Source organism: Phragmites australis, chromosome 10, assembly GCF_958298935.1.
Source record: "Phragmites australis chromosome 10, lpPhrAust1.1, whole genome shotgun sequence".
Lineage (NCBI taxonomy): Eukaryota > Viridiplantae > Streptophyta > Magnoliopsida > Poales > Poaceae > Phragmites > Phragmites australis.
The window spans coordinates 6217449-6233425 of NC_084930.1; the positions used below are offsets into that span (position 1 = coordinate 6217449).

Below are 15977 nucleotides of genomic sequence, written 5' to 3' on the forward strand. Positions count from 1 at the left end.
TGTTTTGCACCCTTCTTAGTTTAAACTTTTTTGTGACTTTTGCTTCTCTAAGTTGACCATGGGATCCACCCCCTTTTTTTCGCTGATTTATATCTTTCTCTCGCTATCTTGCTCTATTTATCTCTGTTTATTTATCTTTATCTTTAACTATCATAGATGAAAAAATAGCTATCATAGATGGAGCCTTAGCTATTGAACAAGTTAGCCACTCACTATGGAGAATACTTTTTGCCTATTTACTACTAGTAGATTTTGAAGGGCCAAAAAGGTGATCATGCTTACTTGTGCTATAGTTTGTGGCTCTATTCTTGCTGTGTATTTTCCTTATGTTCTGCTTCTTTTCTATTATCTACTTTTAATATACTTCCATGTGTTTTGCATTATAAATCTACATGTATTATATGTGATTATTACAAGGTTGCTGACGGTACATTTGCTCTTCATACAGCAAGGCACTTTCGAACTTCAATTGGAAAAGAAGTAGCTAAGTGTTGAATTCTAATGCAAGGGGCACTTCTGAACGCTAATTTAAAAGATGTCTTCGTATTTGTTGAGTTTGTAACCTGGAATGCTAATTGTCATGATTTTGCAATAGCAGAATCAATATCTTCAGTCTTTTTTCTCTTGCTTCATTGAATTTCAATTTTGCGAGCAAATTTTTTGTCTGACAATTTTTTCATCAAGTATGATATTTTGTTGGTCAAATTTGACAATTTGGTCTGTTTTAGCCATTTTGTTTCATACCTTTTCTAACAAAATAGTTGTTCAAATTGGTTTCTATTCGCCTACTGTTTTTATCGGGTTTTGGATTTGTCTTTGTGCCGGTTAATCTCACGGTATAGGTTTTTCAAATCTGACAAATTTGCTATTTTGTTATCTATCACTTTTTATTTATGATGTGGTAGCTTATTATTAGTTAAAAATCTGACAGATTTGATGGTATAAAATCTGTCAAAAGATAGCTAGACATTTCCATAATTAATTATGAGGTCGCATGAGCAGATATAAAGATTGAGATTGTGATTGGTTACTCGCATACCGATGATTTTATAATAGTGAACCCGTATGCATGAGCATATACAAGAGTCTATATCCATCGGGTAAGACTATGAAGCGAAAATCAAATGAATTACCTCTCGGTCAAACTCAAAACTATATTTACATCCACTAAACTAAATTAAAATAATAAATACGAGCAAATAAATATTTTTTAAATTATACGTATCCGTCGTAACATAATCGTTACGACCACCAATGAGCCCCTTCTGACCGTGTGGCTTGGGTGGGACGGGTCCAACCGAACGTGAGGTGGGGTGGGACCGTGGGAGGGCGCAAGTGGGCGACGTCGCTTCCGCACGGCCGCACGCGCGGCGGGCTGGCGTGGTGTCTGGTCTGGGTGGGAACGGCCGAACGCGAGCGCGGGCGGACTGTGGGAATGGGGATTTTCAGCGGTAAGGTATTGGGCCAGCGCGCGCTGGGGTCGGTGCTCGTTCTCCCTTCGTTGGATTGCCACGGGCCACGGCGCACCCTACGGGTATAGCCAGCCTAAGCTCCGTGCCTAGGCTTTTGCGTGTGGGTGCAAGCCTACGTCTCCTACTGCTCTTCCCCTCAGTGTCATCGTGCCTAGGCTTTTTTTTCTTTTACTCCGATGTCATCTGATCCTTCCTACTGCTCTTCCCCCATTCAACCCAATCTACTCGCACTTCAAGGGTGAACTGTTCCTCCTTTCAACCAAAGTTCAAGCGTGGCTCCGTAGTTAAAAGAAAAAAAGCAGCAATTTCCAGTTCAAAGGACCTGGAAATCGGACACCAAGTGGCAGAAAACAGGGATTTTAATTTCATTTTACAATTTTTTTTCATTCACCAACGAAAAAGACTAAAATTTGTGAAATTTAACTAAAATTTTAGTTATTTTTCGTCGTTGTCTGCTTTTTAAGTTCCATATATCAGTGAAATACAATTTTAAAATTAGATATGTTGTTTCACTCTGAAATTCGTGAAATTTCACCCAAATTTCAATCCGTGGCAAAAAAAAACACTCCCGCTGGAAAACGCAGTATTAGAACACACGCAACCTGAGGAAACCAAACCCCAGGACGAATATCCCAAAGCCATCAACACCATTCATGCCTCACCTTTGACATTGGTATCAACTGGTCACCATGGCCGGCTGCAGAATCGGCAACCAGCCAGAGGCGTTTCCTTTCCTGCAAATCGGAGAAGCTTGCCTCGCCGCCAAGTAGCGCGCAGGTCACTCTCTGCACCTGAGGTGTCCAGCAGCAGCAGTTCAAAGTACAAGCAATCACAGAGTAAATTTCCACTTCTTTTTCTTCCATATATATCCACCAATTGCAGCAATACAAACTACTGTACATGATAATCATAACTCACAAGTCCCAGTAGGATCCGCATACTATACATGTCATTGAGAGGGCAGTAGAGGACACAATTAAACCGAACGATCCAGCACCCAAAAGTGACCAGATCCAAATCTGATTTGCCATCTTGGGTGGGTGTTGGCACATATTTCAAACTGTGCGTCACTTGTATAGCTGAAAGGAACTTTGGTCTCAGAAGATGTCGCCACCGGTGCCTCCTTCGCGCTCGGGGACCCTGTATGAAAATCCCAGATCATCTGATTGTCGCCTTATGATGCTAGCCCTCTGCATCAGGCGCACAAGTTGCTGGACAACTTCGGACATCGGTGGACGGAACTCCGGTTCCGGCTGCAAATATTGACCAGAAAAAGGCACAGAACATGATGATCCTAATCCACCTCTGAAGAGAGTAATTTTGTTCATATGGCAACCAAAACCTATTTTAAGACAGTCGGCTGAGTGGGTGGTTGCTAACTGTGATGTCCATACTTAGATGGAAAGAATCTTTCAAAAAAAGTACTTGGATGCAAGAACAAGGTTATAACAAATGAGGGATGCCCATATGTAGCAAAAGAATGTACCTGGACACAAATTGCGATTACGTCAGCGAAACGAGAGAGAGATTTTGCAGGGTACATGCCATCCATCGCTGGATCGACCATCTTGGCAAGTAAATCAATATCGTGAAGCTGCGGGGTAGCCCATCTGACAAGAGACTGTTCTGACCTCTTTCTGGAGCTGACAACACATCGATTCAAATCACCAAAATAAAAAAAAGAATTGTCATCTTGATTTAAAAACTACAGCAATACAATTACCAGGTCAGAAATGATGAGTAGAGTACCTATCAAGTGGCTTACGGCCTGTCAATAGCTCTAACATCACTACTCCAAAACTGTACACGTCACTCTTTACAGTATATGTTCCTGACATTGCAAACTCTGGGGCACTATATCCAAAAGAACCAACCACCTCAGCTGAAACCTGGCATAACATTATAATACCTTATTTAACCAAAATAGCAACTAGAAAAAGCTAAAATTGATGCTTCGGAAATAATTAGCATTGATGGGTGCGCCACTACATTACTTACCTCTCTCTCGGGACTTGGTGATAGAGCAGCAAGCCCACAGTCAGACAGATGTGGACTGTACTCTTCATCAAGGAGGATATTCGATGACTTAAAGTTCCTATGTATGATACAGGGCAGGCACACCTCATGCAGGTACCTAGAGAATTAGAAAAGTAGACATTACATGCTGGTAGTATGATACCAGAATAACATAGCCTTCTCATGGTATAAAAATACTGGTTTGCTATAATAACATACTCTAAAGCTCGAGCGGTGCCAAGTGCTATCCTCACACGGCTGTTCCATGTAAGTTTCTTGCTTGCTTCATCAGAAAAGTGCAATATATCATGCAGTGTTCCATTTCCCATGTACTCATAGACAAGAAGCCTTTGCCCATGTTCAACACAATAGCCTGTAAGTGGCACAATGTTCGGGTGTCTGAGCCGTGAAATGTTCGAGACAACCTCAAGAAAATTGTCTTCTTCGTACAAGGAAAGTGCGGCGCTATCTATTTTCTTCACAGCAAGTACCTGTAATCACAGGCACAGTTTAGTTTCAGAGTCATGATGGAACAAAATAAATAAATAAAATAACTTGAAAAAAAGGGGCTGGTTATGCAAGCAATGTCATGTGAACATATTTTGTATTCGACCGTATATAAATGACAATGCACAAAATGGTAATATTACCATTTTGTGCATTGTCATTTATACTGCAGCAAAACGTGGAAACTGAACCTGTCACGGCACATCATGATTGTATCATGAATAACCAAGAAAGGATTGACACAAATGACACAGCTCACAAATTTTAGGTAAGCCAATTTTCTAAATACGCTATTACCTTCCCATTGGGAAAATCAGCCTTGTAAACACGACCAAGTGAACCCTCGCCTAGGAGAGAGTCTTGACAAAAGCTATTCGTAGCAACTTGGAGAGCAGCAACAGTATATGAAGTTGCCATCACAGGAACCTTTGTCATTTTTGCAGTAGAACCATTTGTACCATATACTCTCTCCGGAGTCATTTTTTCAGAAGGTTGGCGAACTGAAGTTGCTACAACAACATTTTCATGGTTGGTCCAGATTTCTCTGTTAGATGCTGCAATAGCAAAACAATAAGGAGTGTAAAAATATGAATTACCGAGCAGCCATGATTAGTAATTTAAGTTGCGCCTTCATAACGTGGTTCATCTTTAACTTTTTAGTTAAATCATAATGACAGCGAAATAACAAGTTGCTGTTACACTTCACTTCACCAAATTGCTAGATTCCCTGGCATTTAGAAGTAGACTTTTTTTTATATATTTCCTATCCATCAACAAATGATAAGAGAATAGTCTCATGGATTTATCTTATAAATTATGAATCACTAAAATGAAAAAAATGCTGGTATGATAACAGAACATTACAATGCAAAAAGAAATAGGAGCATACCTTTCTCTATGTTTACTGCAAGAGAACCTACCATGTCTTTTGGTTCACTGCTCCCATCATCATTTCTTTTCCGGGCATTGTGAAGGCAGAATACCAACACAAAAAGTACACATGAGGCAGCAGCTATTGAGCCAACAGCAATCCCTACAAGTGGACCTGTTAGCAGACCTTGCTTCTTGTTGTCTTGATCAATAGGGGTCTCAGGGCCAGTTGGAGCACTTATAGGTCCTTGAGGATAGTTTGGCTCATCGTGTGGGTTCTCCGGTGGCATGAGAGTTGGTGGTGGGGAGGCAGGCATATTGACAAATGAGTTTCCTCCAATTCTATGGTTGCAAGTGCACTAACCCATCAGAATGTACAAATGATTTCCATAGAAAAAAGAGAAGTAAAGCATGTTGGTGCATACATCAAGTTTGGAATTGAGCTGAATTCTTGTGGTATCATGCCACTAAAATTGTTGTGTGCAATATTTCTGTTTAAAGTACATCACAACAGACAATAATTAATTAGATAAATATCATGAAAGAAAAATTAGCAGCCATATTGATACGTGGGAAGTCACTTACAGTGTAGAAAGGCTTAGGTTGCTGAGGACATTAACTGTGCCCGATAGTTGATTATTTTGCAGATAACTACAGTGTGGGTTTGGAGAGAACTATAAGAATCATGAAAGTGGAATACAAAGCGGGAAGATCTTAGTACTTACAGGCTAGAAAGTTTTGACAGAGAACCCATAGAAATAGGAAGATTCCCTGTCAGGTTGTTGAAAGATACATCTCTGTACGGATTTTAAATAGCATAAGATGAAGTCATGAAACCAAGGGAAAGAGCGTATAATCGTAAATGCTACTAACATAAATAAAATGACTATAATTCACGTTTGGAAGATTTAAGTGATTATTTCATTACGTTTCTTTGAAAGTAAGTCAGATAGTATCTGAAAGCTCTGGATATTGTAAAGGATACTTCCTCCCGTCAAAATCAATGTTACTGGGACACGGGTGTGGGAGTCGGAGTCCGACTCGGGTGCGGGTGTCCGAAACGGCAAACTCGAGAATATAGGATTTGGGGATTCTTCTAATATATATTATTAGTTTTATTTTTTTATGTTTTAAACCTAAGTATATACATAAAAGATATGTATAACATAGAGATCTACCTCTTCTTTAATACTCTAGAAGGGGAAATAAAACTGTAGTTTTGATTTACAAAGAAAAAAGAAAAAAAAGAAAAGGATACGGGTGAAATGGGCAATTTATTGGCCCATCCAGCCACGTCAAGCTGCCCTAACTCCTCCAGGCTCAAGCCTCTCTTCTACGCACATGCCACTGCCTCCTCTCATCTCCCCCACCACCTCCTCCCGAGTCCTCTTCTCTCCCGCGCCGCCGTCATCTCCTCCCTTCCTCCCCTGCCGTTGCCTCCTCTTCTCCCCCTCGGCTCGGATTTGGGCGACGGCCGGTGAAAGGGGATGGGCGCCGGTGCGCAACGACATGCTCAGCGTGCTACATGTCTGTCTACTCCTCCTCTCCCCTGCCTTGGACACGGTCACAACGTGTCAGATGCGTGTCGCGCCGCGTCCGACGCGAGTCTGACACGACAAAAAAAATTTGGACACGCATGTCCCTGTAACACTGGTCAAAGTAAGTGGTGCTCTAGAATCAATGCAGTTAAACTATTTCAATTTTGGTCAAGAATGTCTCTATGATTGTTAGATTGGCCATATGAAAATGGTATTGGTAGATTTATCCCCAAAAAATCTCTTAGTATTATAATTTTGTTAGATTTACAAATAGATTAGAATTTTAATAGGTGTCCAGAGCTATATTTTGAAGATTGCGCTAGTGCCAAAAAAATGACCCCTATTTGTGACTGAAGAAGACATTCAATACTAAAATAGTATGTGCATGACTAATAATGTCAACCACACAAGGTGCGAGTCAAGCTTGCATTAAAAAAAAAAAACAAGGGTTCAGTAGGCCTTACAGTTCTGAAAGTGAATTGAGGTTTCCAAATAGTTCGCCAATTTCCTGAGATAACGAGTTGTGGCTGAGATTGCTGCACGAAAAAGTTATTTGCAATCAGATTGTGTCAACTAAAATCACCGCAGATCGAATTACATCTTCACAATAGGCAACAACTTACAGGTACTCAAGTGAAACCATGTTGGATATAGAGTACGGAAGGTTATCAGAGAAGTTATTTCTCGCCAAATTTCTGTATCATAACTTCAAATGAAATTGCAAGAACCAATTAGCAGGAATCAACATATATGGGTTGGTAGACATTACAGATAGGTTAGGTTTGATGGCAACTGGTAAGGAATTGAATCATGCAAGTTGTTGTCACTTAAGTCCCTGCAAGTTAAGAAATGAAAAATATAAATTATGAACATGACACCAAACAATGAAGAATAGTACTCTCAAATGTTAGCTCATACATTGTTTTCAATGACAGTAGACTGAACAGTTGGTAACCAAGAGTACCACTCAGCCCCATACTAGAAAGCTTGCTGCAAAATGTGGGAAGCAAATAGAATAATTCAGTGTCAAGCATCTCCAATCGAGGTAATTTCGTATAACCACAATGGTATATAGAAAAATGAAAAAGATAAGTTACGGCATTAAAGACCACATACATTCTGAAGGAAATTTCTAATCTCAAAACAGTTGTATTTTACACTACCTTTGCATAGGAAACGGACATATATTGACATATATAAAGATTATTTAAATGCAGTTTTGGTCCAAAAGCTATGCATTTTAGTTACTAAGTTATGCCGAGCAACATTTACTATTTTACCAGAGAAGAATTATATAATCTATATGTTATGATCCTAGGATCATTAAGGGGATAAACACCCACTGAGAGGATAGTCGGGCGGCATCGGCTGCTAGAGGAGGGATTAAATCATAGATTGGGGAGACAAAATATTAGGGAGAGACTTAGATTAATTCTCATTGCTTGATTACAATGATGCGCGGCTGCTCTTTATATAGAGGGGGAATTACAATCCAAATCCAACTCCAAACCTAACTTACCTAATTTATCTCTAGCTGAATTGGAAAGTAATCAAACTCTATCTCCTAATCTAAATCAAATCCAACTTACCAAACTTATCTCCTAATTAAATGGCAAGCCTGGTGCCCATAACACTATAACTATTATCTCTCACCACAGCAAGCAAGAAAAAGCAGATCATTTTATCAATAGTATCCCATGCACCAATTAGTGATTGTTCTTACAAAAATATAATTTGGCGGATAACAGCATAATAATCTTTTTTTTTTGTTTGGAAAAAGCAGAATAACAACAGCAGTTGAAGTAAATGCTAGCATTAGCAACAACTTTTCCACAAGCATGAGAGAATAAGATGAAGTTCGGATTTCAGCAGCCTCTTTCCGTGCCCATTGCAAGGCACCACTATCCTGAAATTTTCACGGAGGCGGGGAAAAAAGACCAAACACCGACATTTCCATAAGCATGCGAAGCAAAGGCAAAATGTGGCAAAATATGCTATCGTTTTCATCGACAAACATTTTTAGACTTTGTGACTATATTTTTACATTGAGGTGACGGCGGAGCCCGAGCAGGAGACGCCCGTCCACGCGGCGCCGCAGGGGTCGCCGCCGCCGGCCGACCAGCCGTTGAGCTGCGCCGGGCTGTTCCAGGAGGTGTACAGATTACCCAAGGCCGCAACTGCAAGAACCAGAGCACCGATCACACACGCGTAGCAAGTGCATTTCAAGAAACCAAAAGCACGGAACTAGGGGATGAGGCCTCCTGAAAGGCATTACCATCGGCGGCGTCGGTGTCGGCTTCCACCACCACCACGAGCGCGAGGAGGAGGAGGCCGGCCGAAGCGGCGGCCAGCGCCGCCATTTTGAGTGCCGCTATTCCTGACCTCTCCCTGCTCCCTTCCCTTAACTTGTCTCGCTACTCCGCCCCTTCTCTCTCTACAGGAAACCCCATTTCCGACCGCAATGCTCTCTCTCTCTCTCTATGGCCCTATCCACCCGGGACAACTCATATACGCGCAGGCTTGGAAGAAGTGCTCGATGCTATGCTTGCTTCTTGCTTCCGGAAGGGGATGATGCAGTGTGGTGTCGGCAAAGATGAATGCTCCCCCCACTCTCTCTCTCTCTCTCTCTCTCCGGGGGTTCTTGGGTAGATAAAAATGCGGGAGGGAATGAACAGTTGGAGGACGGCTTGATTGACACTACTGCATGTGGAGTGGAACCAGAGTCTCGCACTGATACGGCGACAAGCTGCTGTTGCTGATGCAACTGCAGGCTGCAGGGCGATGGTGAGCTCTAAACAACTAAAAATTTGTTACTACTCACGTGACGAGTGAGGATTTGTTAAAGCGTACATCCAGTGGTACATCGAGATCCGTGAGAGAAATTTAGGAGCTGGGAATTCCGATTTTGGTAATGTCAAGTCAAGTAGGCTGGAATGGCTACTTGTGGGTGGGTGGGATGTGGACGGTGGAACAAGGCGGTCCAAGAATTTGGAAATAGGTGTGGTACATAGTGGTCCATAACGAGGATAGAATTATATATATATATATATATATATAATATATATATATATATATATATATATATATATATAATATTTTTAAATACATGTTTGTTTGAAAAAATTGTATGAGTAGGTTATCCTTACTTGTTTAATGAGCGAGAACTTATGAATCTTGATGTTTAATGTATTAAATAATTGAAGAGAGGAATATCTTGTCCGTTTAGTCGATAAGACCTCCGTGGCTATGACACCTGGCAGACTAACCTAAAAGGTTTCGCCTGTTGAATAGACGAGATCTTTTGGGTATTTGATTCAACCACGCTAGCCTTGTCGACGTCAGTCGCTCATTTCATAGCAACACAACCGATAGGATAGGATAGGAGAGGAGAGGAGAGGAGGGAAGGGGAGAGGAGGAGGAGAAATTATGCGGCGAAGCCCTATCAGAGGAAAGAGGTATGCTTTTTTCTCTAATTGTTTTACAAACCCGATAAGATATCCATTATGGCTAGGTTTTGATATAGGTTAGATATTAGATTTATATTTTTTTTTACAAACCTGGTAGGATAACCCCTAGACATAGATTAGAATGTAGATCTAGCTTTAGAATTAGTGTTAGACATAATTTAGCGATTAGATCATATATATATATATATATATATATATATATATATATATATATATATATTAGCAATTAGATGTAGTATTTAGACATATGTTAGGTAATAGATGTATGATTTAGAGGTGTTTGATGTAGCGATTCGAGAATATTTTATTGCAGTATAGATTACATGTTGGATTATGTTTGTAATCAATTTTTTGTTATAGATGTAGTTTTACATAATTATTTCTGTTCTGTCGCAATAATGTTAGTGTTTTTGTCGATGGTTACCAGGTATGTAGGATATGTGACAATTTAGGATTTTTTTTATGGGGACAGTGAAATATTATATAGTTCGAAAGGGGTGGGACTATCCGTATTTCACTTAATGGATAAGAGTATCTCGAGACCTATGTACAAAAGTGTCAGACACTTGTACGCCTGGTTAATGCGGGGTTTTCGATAAACCTCGAGGTTCAAGAGATGACCATTAGCATTGTGCGTAACCAAGTGAGAGATGGTGTGTATTGGAAGGTGTACCCGCTCTAAGAAGATTCAGTGTGGAAGAGGTAACTGCAGGATGTTGTGTATAGAGGTTGGCCTCCTATGTTGCTTGTGCAATGGAAGAATAAAGAGGCAGTGGAGGAGATGCAGGGTGGGGGCACGCGGAGGAGGAGGGTGATGAGAAAGAGTATGAGGATGAGGTTGATCAGGATGGCGCACAATCATCGAAGTATTCGACTGAACCGATCGGTGAGACAGATGAGGAGGAACGGATCTCTTCTCTAATTGAAAAGATGGAGCGGGATGGTCTTCAGGCTGATAAATCCCCCGAGTATGACATCTCGGATGTGAGGACGATGCTTATGTTCCCGCGGATTGGAACAATCCCAACTTCAACAATCTTATAGTGAATGGGGAGAATCAGGTGGCTTGAGAGTATACGTAGAATGAGGTGACATAGGGTGCTAGGTACCTGTGAGGAACGGTGACGTCCTAAGAGGAGGGTGAATCAGGACATTCAGAAACTATTCAGCTCCAAAAACTTTACAAGATAAGCCTATATTAATTTCTGTCTAAATGTGCTCTAGATTTATCTAGTGTGTCTACTCTAGCGCTCAAGAGGATTGTAACCTACTCTAGTAAGATAAATTGCAAGTATATAAATGCAGAAACGTAAATAAGGTAGAGAGACAAACTCGATATAAGGAATTTTTATCCCATGGTATCGATAGCATTAATACCACCTCTAGTCCATGTTGGAGCTCTACAAAGGATATGCTCCTGGTCGGCACCCGGTCATGGCTATTGAGCCACCAAGTCACAAAGACAATATCTCAACCCGGATGAGCCACCAAGACAATGTCTCACCACTAGCCTCTCTTCAGGTCACTTGCTACTATGATCACTTTGGAGCTTGAGCCACGAAGGTAACGTTCTGTGTCCCCGTATACATGTCTTGTCACTAATCCATACTAAGTCGGAAGGTCAACAAGCTTAAGCCACCAAGGTCCAAGATGCCGACGAGTCACCAAGGCGCTGATGTACCACTCGGCTACTTAATCCCTTCTTCAAGCTACAGCACCTAGCTACAACTCACTCTAGGCCTATAAGCACTAAACACTCTCCAATCTTGTACTTAATTGTCTTGGATGGCCACTTTAAGCACTTTGGTGGTTTGGATATCTTCTCAAGTATGTATGAGCTTCCTTTAGACTCCAGCGGTATGCCACACATCAAATAATTGAGTGGAGGAGTATTTATAACCTCAAACCCGCCAACCAGTCATTTTCCCAACAGCTCAGAGAAGTTGTTAACAATGGATAATCTGGTGAGAACAGTATTACTAACACCGGATCATCCGGTGAGTACAAACTCAGAAACTAGCAATTAAAACTCCACTCAAGGTCTCTGTGGACACCGGACATTCAGATGTGCCTTCAAATCTATCATCGGACCTTCCGGCGAGTTATCTGGAGCCAGATCGCGCCACTTCTTCTCTATGTAAAAGGCTCTGATGCATTCATCTCTATTATCACTAGACTATCCAGTGAGTTGATCTTTATTTTTCAGCACTTGCAATTGCCTTAGCAAGAAATACTCTGGTGCCATACTCAGTGTGCACAAACCAAGCACCGGACCTTCCGATGGGTTGATCTTTAGTCTTCACACTTGCATTTTTCTCTGCAAGAAATACTCCAGTGCTATCCAGTGTAGATCACCAGACTATCCGGTGAGGTCCTCAGCCTTCTCCCCTTTGTCAGAAATGCTTCGATGAGTTTAACACACAGAGCACCAGACTTTCCGGTGAGGCTAACAGTCTCTGAACCCAAAGCTCCGATGAATGCAAACTTCTCTGCACCGGACTATTCGGTGAGGTCAATTTTCTTAGGACTTCTCCAATTCAATCAAATTTTGTCCCAACTGATGTGTCTTCTTGATGTATTTTGTCCATGAAATCTACTAACATATATTCTTGACAAACATATTAGTTTCAATGACTATGTTGTCATTAATCATCAAAATCACAATCATGACTTAATAGTGTCATATTCGCTATAGTACCGTACCAGTCAGGCCATGAAGGATGCAGTGACTCAATGGGTGACATCGCTTCAACGATAGTTTATGTTGTGAAGTCAAGAAAGAAGGAATATGATGTCAAGTACGTGAAGACGGGTTGCCCGTAGCAGGTGCACAACTTCAGAGGGAAGTGGATTGACTATTGGAAGGTGTTGATTGTGATCGACCACACTTGCATGATGGATAAACTTGAGCCCAGCCATAGGAATATCATCTCAGCCTTTGTTGCCAATGTGATGTATGCCTAGATTATGAATAACCTAAACTACGAATCATGATCCATAATAAGGCAAATTAATGAGAGGTACAAGTACACTATCAGCTACAACAAGGTATGAAGGATGAAGAGGATGGCAATTGAGATGAGGTTTGGGTTCTCGCACCCCTGGCTGAGGTACGACACTCACTTCATGCATAACAAATTGTTACGTATGCCATGGTTTATCGATGCTAACATGTTTTCTTCGTTGTTCCATGTACAGAGATCGATGATCTGTGGAACATAAAGGCGCAGGGTAGCGACATGGAGCTGCTTAGCAAAGACGTTACTCAGGTCCCTGGGTATGACTTCATCTTTGGACAGAGTGATGAGCTTGCTGTGTCGCAGCTACCTAGTGTGCCACTACCGGGGACACAACCCTCCTAGGATGAGTACTTCACACCACCGCCTGTTGAACGACCTAAGTAGCTGATCATTCCACCGGACCACCTGACGTACTCAGCTAACCATGTGAGAGCGAGGAGGTGTAGGGTCCCGAGGACAGACGTGACCAAGGGCCTCGTCCATAAGAGGGGATGTAACTTATAAGTAGCTATGTCATTGTTAATTTCATACTGTTATGTTATTGTTTTCCTTCATGCTACTATGTTATTGTTACTGTCATAATAGCTTTCATGTACCGTGTTTTTGTTTTTGTTTTTATTCAGACCATTGACTTGTACAACGACCATTCCATAACAATTATAATAAACATGTTGATCTAATGGATGATGGCATATACGATACCCCTAGTGGTGTACCAGCACTTCACCTAACATGCCTTCGGGAATGAAAAATAGTACAAGTCAAATACGAAATCAAATCCTCAGCCAACAGCTAGAACACATCGATATTACTTCTAGTTGTTCCTCTGACTCGCTATGCTAGGCGGGATATAGCATCTTCTGACGTTTCTAGTTCTCTCTTGGTGCAATTGTTCCTATAGTTCCTCGATGATGACGTGAAGTTGACGAATGTATTCTTGAACGTGTGGTTCTATCCGCGGGTCAATCTAGTACTGGAACCCACAATCATCTGTCTGAAAAAAGTGATAGATGAGATACGTAAATGGTGTTGAGATAATAGGAAAGAAAGTGAGAATTATTTGTTTGTACTCTAAAATATGGACAACGGAAGAATCGATGGCCTACATCACCAAAATGCTCATAAACTTGGACTACAACGTCATCTCCATGCCGACATGGCGGCTAAAATGAGCAAGAAAGATCATTGTGATTTCCATAGTAATATCTACCATAAACGTCTAAATAGGGGTGTGAAAGCGGTGGATCAATGGGGCTATTAGGAGGATGAGGATATGTCATTGTCTCGATTCAAGTCAAGGTCAGGATATGTGTGAGTAGAGAATCAATTGGGTTTTGTTTATATACAAGAAGTCTCGGCGGTAGTGGATAGATGTGGTAGCAATGAAAATCCTATTGCCTAGACTACACCGACCTATTAGGGGTAGCACCGAAAAGTTTATTCGCTAGACTGCACCAGCCTATTAGGGGTACCACTTACAACTGTATAGTTTCTGAAACCTACTCTACATTAAGGTGGAAACCAACATTATCACATAGGCGAAAGCATGCCAGAGGCAGGAGCTAGGGTAGGGGTGTCATCTTGTTAGGTAATTAATCATTGGCTTACAACTTTCCATATCAAAACCATTCATATTATGAACCGTACCACTACTACATTCGGGATACATGGCTTCTAGTCATACTGACTTGATAACACCCTCATAAACTGCAACAATGATAGTATGATACACGTAGCATACGACACATGAATGCCTTACATGGAATACATTGGCGGTAACAAACTCGATGGCATGCACTAGTTGAGCCACCATTCCCATAAGAGGCAACAATAACTCATTCCTGAACTTTTGCAGAATGAAATGACCACACCAAACAACAGCTTTCATAGGGAACCTCTGCCAAACATCAATGCCACAATTTTTTCAGCTTTCACAGGGAATCCCATGCTCTAGCTCCCAGCCATGCCCATCCCTCAGTCACCCCAAGCCACCATAAATAACCCCACCCTCAACTATGGATAGACCATTCCTTCCTCAGTTCTCTCAACTGTAATGTCTTCCTCAGCACCACCAAGCCCACCCAAGAAACATAGGGGGATTTTTATCCCCTAGGGGGTCAAACCGCCAATGTGCTTCTATGTTACCTTCGTAGGCTTCATGAGTCTCAGAACATCTCCTACACCTATGGTAGACACTTCTTTATTTGTGCCAACTACCAGTATGACCTGTCTCAATATGGACCGTACGAGTACCCACCGGTAGGGATGGCAATTGGACCCGTGGGTCTGGGTACCCATGGGTTCTGCACCCGATGGGTCCGGGTTTGGGTCTTGATTTTCACCTGCGAGTTTGGCGTGTCAGGTACTCGAAATGGGTCAGGCCGGGTTCGGGTTTTTAATTTCACCCACGAGTGTCCACAGGTCCCCCATCAGCCCAGCCCAACTCACTCGTCAGCCCATCTCGCCCATCAGCCACCCTCGGCCCTCCCGATTTACTTGCTCAGCCTCCTCGTCCCCAAGTCCCCAATGCCCTCAGGCAGTCATGCCTTGCCTCTCTGCTCATCTGCTACCATCGTGCCCGGTCGCCCCGCTCGGCCTCCCAGACTGTTGGCATGCCGTCCGACCTCCCCACCTCCCCTCCCAGCTGTCGCTTGATCCCGCCTCCATGGCCTCCTGGTCCAGCCCCGCCTCCACAGTCTCCTCACCTGGCCTCGCCTCCATGACCTCCCTGCCTAGATCCAGTGGATTTGCCACCAGCGGTGTCAATCTCCCTAGCACCCTCCTCAAAGGCGGCTTGGTGGCGGTCTGCCCAATGGTGGCCAACACTAGCTGGCTCGACGGCGAGAGCCAGCTGGCGTTGCCTAGCGATCGGCCTGAACGACGGCCGGTGCATCCTGGCCTCTGTCCCCTAGGAGTGGACCCTTAGCGCCCACGCCCCTCTGTGGCTCCACGTGCTCCTATGTTAATAAGACCCGATGGGTCCCCACTGGGTTTCGGGTCCCCGTCGGGTTTGGGTGTAGGTGCATGTTTTAACCCGATTAGCATTTCAGGTGCGGGTCGGGTTTCGGGTCGAGTGTGGTTTTGCTC

At 42.5% G+C, this 15977-nt stretch overlaps 1 protein-coding gene across 1 annotated transcript; it reads right to left on the reverse strand.

Annotated features, from left to right (window-relative positions):
- Positions 1–2305: 2305 nt before the first annotated feature.
- Positions 2306–9295, reverse strand: LOC133883325 (protein STRUBBELIG-RECEPTOR FAMILY 8-like). The gene is made up of 16 exons (XM_062322618.1): positions 8679–9295; positions 8448–8580; positions 7322–7393; positions 7173–7238; positions 7027–7098; positions 6868–6939; positions 5591–5662; positions 5451–5516; positions 5291–5356; positions 4885–5207; positions 4293–4549; positions 3708–3979; positions 3471–3606; positions 3222–3361; positions 2959–3115; positions 2306–2725 (listed from the first exon to the last, which is right to left on the reverse strand). Exons 1-16 carry the CDS (start codon positions 8761–8763, stop codon positions 2570–2572), a joined length of 2145 nt encoding a protein of 714 aa, XP_062178602.1. The 5' UTR covers positions 8764–9295; the 3' UTR covers positions 2306–2569.
- Positions 9296–15977: the final 6682 nt, after the last annotated feature.